The 6,000-nt window shown below is 39.1% G+C and overlaps 1 protein-coding gene across 7 annotated transcripts in view; it reads right to left on the bottom strand.

Moving 5' to 3' along the window:
- Positions 1-6,000, bottom strand: part of LCLAT1 (lysocardiolipin acyltransferase 1) — a 111,816-nt gene that overhangs the window by 53,687 nt on the left and 52,129 nt on the right. For 6 of the 7 annotated variants that reach the window (XM_005429487.3, XM_031064027.1, XM_031064028.1 and 3 more), the window contains one exon: positions 5,478-5,624. The exons of the other annotated variant lie outside the window; for it this stretch is intronic. In XM_005429487.3, coding sequence (XP_005429544.2) covers positions 5,478-5,624 — 147 coding nt within the window. The remainder of the gene's footprint in view (positions 1-5,477; positions 5,625-6,000) is intronic. 7 annotated transcript variants of the gene reach the window in all.

Raw genomic sequence — 6,000 nt, 5'->3', positions numbered from 1 at the left:
GATGCCCTTCCTCCCCCTTCTGTAATCTTGGCATTGGAAAAAAAAAACCAGTTTCTTGCTCTTTTATTACTTATGACTAAATGTTCTGACTGCCATCTCATCCAATGTAAGGACCTTGGTGCTCACTGCTGTTTGGGATCCTTGTGCCAGACACCAGTGCCCAAACTTTTTGGGGGAGGTTCAGAGCAAATTCTGCTGCTCAGAACCAGAGCCAACAAAAGGCAGCACATGCAATGCTCCCCGTTCTATGAAATCTAGAGGTTAGAAAACCAATCCAGGAAATTAGAAACCTATTTTTATATCCTCAGCAGCTTGAGGGAATTCACACAACCAATGCCTCTTTAAAATCCCATAATCAATAGACAAGGCTACACTGTCAGTGCAGCAAAACTTATGCAGATGTCTTATTGTTCCATAGGCAAGTTTATAACAGTCTTAGGTGGAATAATAAAAAAAAGTGAAAGATGCCTAAAAACTTCCTCAAAAAGAGGAAACATATGTTTTCTTCCAAACTACCAACACAAATAGCATCAAGCAGCTCTTGAAACAGGTCCTAGAAATGCACTCAGTTTACCTCAGTCTCAAAAGGCCACTCACATCATTTGGCTGGCTAAAGGTAATGTCCCCTGTCACCAAGCCCTCTGAAAAGTTGAGCAAGTGTTGCTTTCTAGGAACAAGTATTTTCTTTCCTACACTGTATTTAAGTCAAAGCAAATTTAGTCTCCAAGTTTTTGCTCATCATTCCTATTAGGAGTATTTTAACCCACTGGTTCTATTTGCTGTTAAAAAAGAATAAGGAGAATAACTTATTTTTATGGAAAGCACCAGTTTATCAGTTGAGGGTGATGTGGGACATTTCCAGGGCTGCTTCATGCCCTGTCTCCTCAGGTCTCACACCAACTTGCCTCTCCTCCCCTCTCTCCTTCAGCAAATGCATGCAGGCTCTCAGAGCATGTTCTTCGCGGTGGTGACAGGTGCAACCATCCAGTTTATTTGAGTCTTTAGACTCTTCTGCAGAGCAACTATCAAACTACACAAAAATAGAAGAATTTAAGGGTTCTTGCCAAAACGTCTTCATTTTTTTTGTGCTCCCATGCCACCTTTGGTAAATAATTTGATTATATTTTTTCCCATTTTTCTCCAAATCCCATTTGCCACACTCTAAAATTACTGGAAAAGCTCAAAGTCAGCATTTTCTAGAAGCACCACACCTCAAAATTTCATTTAAAGTAACTGAAGGAAGAAATGTTGCTAACACATTTTCTTGATATTTGAGTTACAGATTTTAAAGAAGTAAAATCCCTTTTGCTGCTGAAAAGCTGTGCATAAAATGAACAAATTCAATTTTTTTTTAGTAAAATGGTATTTTTAGTTTGTGAGCTGAAATTTGATATTAAGTACTACCTTTTCCTTTAATTTCACTTGTGATGAAAACACACTGATAAAAAGATGCATGTTCTTCTATGACTTCAAGTACTCTCAAATTATATTAGTGCCAGACAGTGAAAGAGTAAATGAGTACTCCAAAAGTCTCTCAAATTGGATAAAAAATAAAATCCTCATTTACCTATTAGAGGTTTGCACAGAAATGATAAAGCTTTATTGGCTCACAGTTAATACTTTGAGAAAAAAATGAATTTTTCTTTCTTATGCTACTTTCAACCTATTCCACATTAGAGTAAGCCCTTTCAGTGCTTCTGATCAATATTTTCTTTGCACTACCAAAGCACATCACATTTACTAGCAAAGCTAAAAATCCAACTGCAGTTCATTGTTACCTTCTGTCATCCACATCACATCACCCCTGCCAAAATCTGAACTTCAGCAAGCTTTCCTATTTGATTTTTAGTTGTTCCTCAAGGAAAAAAGCTCTGTGCAATCACACTCTGTCCACCTGTTTGTTCCCCTTAACTTTTGAAGCTATTGCCCCCTGCAAACATAGTTTATCAGGGACAAGAGATTCAAAGATAATCCAGCCCAGCAGAAGCTTTAGAAAAACCTGGATAAAGGCAAGCTTCTGAGAGTAGAGATGTGAGTCAGGGAGAGTGCAGGGCAGGCAGCATGGCTGCTGGTGTGCCAGGGCTCTCAGTATAGCATGCAGAGCCCCTCAGGTGCCCCAGGACCGGCCGGGGCAGCACAGCTCAGGCGGGAGCTTCGGGAAGGAAACGTCACACGGAAGGGAACACATGGAAAAGGAGCACTGGTGTGAAGAAAGGACAACGTACAGGGATGCACACACAAATCCAGAGGAAATCAGGCTGCACCAGGCACAGAGCAACACAGCAACTTTTTCTTTTTTTTTCCGCTATTGCTTTCTGAAGAATTACGACAAACAATCTTGTAAGGAACACCAGGAAAAACAAAAGAACAGGCAATATGGTGGGTTGTATTCCAGCTTTCCAGAAGCGTGAGACTCATGGTTGCTTTGTTTTCCTCAGGGCTTCAGAAAGCCTGGCTACATGTTTACCTGCTGAGAGCTTCTTTTTAAGCAATTACAATAAAATACCTTTGAGCTTTAACCTTCAAGTACTCCAGAGTGAAAAGATGGCCAACCTAGCAGAAATAAGTATACAATTATGTAATTATTACCTCAGCCCCTATACAATCCAGTCTGCAAATACAATGTTCAGGGTTCATGACACTACTATTTCTAAAATTTATTTCTGCAGCATCTTCCACAGCAAAGTACTTCACCACCTTAAAGTCAGGCAAAATATAAATACAGTCTTATTTTACATTTCTTGGAAATCTCATTCTCGAATACCTGAAAAATATTATAAAGAGGAGTAAATCTATCATTGTCACATGGCCATTGAGAGGATAAAGAAATAACAGCAGCACAGAGCTGCACAGCAATTCTGCTACTCAGTGATGTAGAATGTTACTCTTAATTTTAAGCACCAGAGGAATTTTGTTTTCAGAAGTAATTAGCAGTTTTACCATTTGGCCAGAAAACAAGTGTCTCTGCCTCTATTTTTGCAAAATGCTCCCTACAATTCTGAGCAACTGTTCAGAAAAAAAGCAGTTTATTTCTTACTCTAAAGGATGGAACATGAAGTTGCAACAAGTCCTAATATGTCAATAATGCAACGGTTTTCTGAAAATAATTTCTTCAAAAGGGTACATACATTATGTTCTAGCATTCTCATCTGGCATACATTTACTGCTTGGTCAGGATTAGCCTGTCAAGGGATTTTTTTCCTGTCTCCTACAGTATTTTAAAATGTATATTAAGCAGTATTTCCTGTGAAGACAATCAGAGAGGGAGAGCTATTTACTTCCAGAGAAAAAAATACAGGGTTTTGTCCATCTCTATTCATCCTTTTATGCACAAATGTAGTATGCAAGTGGCATTCAATACTTGATCGCAATTTAAGAGTGGTAACCACAGAACAGTTTAACATGTCAGAAGCCAGCACAGCAGTGCCCTATTGTCTTCCCTACCCATCACTCCATCCTTCCCACCATTCTGCTTCCTCCTGGGCCGCTCACACCCACCTGTGGTGGCCTCAGCAGAACAGCACAGTTAGTACATCTCCATTGGGCTTTGTGAAGTTAAAGAGAACATGTTACATAGGCATAAAGAAGGGAAATCAGAACAACAGAATTATCTTACCAAAGGGGGAAAAAAATCTGTCAACAACCTGTGTTCAGAAATACAATTAGCTTTTTTTTTTAAATAAATTAAATAAAGAAACTTGTTCCCGTTAGTTTCTCAGTGGAGGGTATCAACAGCTTACACCCAAGTTTAGCCTAAGTCATTTAAATCAGTAACTACAGCACAGAGAAACCCTGTGTTTCCTTAAGCAGCTTTACATTCAGGTGGGAGCATCCTCATCACTGTCTTTTGGACTGCAGCACAAATGTTAACACACTGTGGCTGTCTCAGTCCTCAGCCAAATCTTTTTTAAAGCTGCAGTACAAAGCTTCCTCAATTCTTTAAGAGTCTGTTGTCTCTCAGGAATAGTAGATTCCTCTAGAGATTAGAAGGCATACAAAATTTACGGATAAATTCTAAACAATCCAATTCTTTCAGACATCTTGAGATGGAAACACCTGTTCAGAGAGTGAGTGCTCCAAGGAAGTGTCTCCTGGCTCCGTGAGTAAGATACAGATTGTACCTCATAATTTAGAGCTAGGAGGAAACAGTTCCTCATGAATTCAAAGAAAAAAAGTTGAAGTGAGATAATTTCATAGAATCTTGAAATGGTTTGGGTTGGAAGGGACGTTAAAGTCCAACCCCCGGCCATGGGCAGGGTGGGACAGCTCCCACTACAGCAGGTTGTTCAGAGCCCCATCCAGCCTGGCCCTGAGCACTTCCAGGGATGGAGCATCCACAGCTTCTCTGGGCACCCTGACCAAGTGCCTCACAATTTTTTTAGTGAAGAAAATTCCATCCTTCTTCCTATCTTTAGATACAAGATAACCAATTCAACAAGAGATGTCATGTGAAGAAGTCCCAAGAATGTTCAATGAATTTATCCTCTTTAAGGAAGGCTGATCAAGTGATGATAATTCCCTACAGTGTGACAGCATCTGAATACTACACATATATCCATTTTAAGGATATTTGGAATATAGAAGGAAAACCAGCACCATATGCTAGTTATTTTTATAGCATGTCTACTACTTACTGACATGGCTTTGCAATAAAATATGATTTGAGAATATCTGCGATGAAAAGTATAGCAAAAATCTTTAAAATAAGCCAAAAGTTAGAAGCTTAATTGCAATTAATTTTCTATTTAAAGATAATGCTTATCAAATCAGGCATCATGCTGGAGGCACAAACCACCACAGAACATTCATGCAATATTTTCTTTTATAGGTACTTGAGTTGTCTTCAACATTGATTAACAGCTTCCTAATGATGCCATAAGATACCTGCATCAAGGTACATATTTGATTAAATTTAATACTACAGGGTCAAACTCATTACATCTACTCCTATGAAAACCTCAACATTTGTTTTACAGAGATACTTCCCTTACAGAGGCAGATAGAGACTGCTTCCAGTGTTTACATGGCCTAAGGAACAAGTATCTCCATGTTCCCCTCTTAAAACATTACGAAAGAAATCAAATAGAATCATTAGTCCTTTTCAGTCCCTCTTTCATTGGTATGAAATTATTTTGTCACAGTAATTCAGGAAATAGGAGCATGCAAGTGATATATTCCAGGTCTTGAAACCTGCTTTTGCTAATGCAGTGTATGTACAGTACTGACCAATAAAAAGCAGTGTCAATCAGTAGATGCTTTGCAATGTAAGTTATTTCAGGCAGACTGGCAAAGTCTCTCAGTGGAACTCTGTGCCTCTCACATGAATCAGCACATTGTTTGATCATTTACTATCATTTCTACTGCCCATGAGAACCAAGTCTTACTCCTTGGTTCTTCACCCTTTCTTAAACTCTTTCCATAAACAACAAAGAATTTCCAAGTTGAACATCCCTGAGAAGATGACAAATGCAGCCTACCTGTGAGATCAGTTCCCTCTGGAAAGATGAGGAGTTGTAGTGGTTCACGAATGTCACAGAAATAATCCAGCATTTTTTCGAAGTGACTCTTGTCATCCTCCCACCTCCTCTGAACGAAAACAAAGGCTGCAACCTGCATTGCCCAGCCTGAAGTTTAAAAAAACACACCTTCAGAAACATTTCACTCTGATACTTCCACAGCGTCTGTTATTCCAAAGCATTTCATAAATTGTGTTAGACCTAATCTGCTGCCCACCTGTCATCAACTCTGATTAAGAGCACTTGGTTACCTTGTAAAAAGAGTTTTGGATTGGTAAAAAAAAGAATGTATAAATGCATTCAAAACTCAAAACTCGTTACCAGACCAATAACTGGGTAAATGCTGTCCTGAAACAAGGTTGTAGCAAGGTGGGGGTTGATCTCTTCTCCCAGGTAACATGCACCAGGACAAGAGGAAATGGTTTTAAGTTGCACCAGGTTTAGATTGGATACTAGGAAAAAATTCTTCACCAAAAGTGCTGTC

Source organism: Geospiza fortis, unplaced genomic scaffold, assembly GCF_000277835.1.
Source record: "Geospiza fortis unplaced genomic scaffold, GeoFor_1.0 scaffold763, whole genome shotgun sequence".
Taxonomy (NCBI): Eukaryota; Metazoa; Chordata; class Aves; order Passeriformes; family Thraupidae; genus Geospiza; species Geospiza fortis.
The sequence above is the reverse complement of the archived record's forward strand: the minus strand, read 5'-3'. Positions and strand labels throughout refer to the sequence as shown.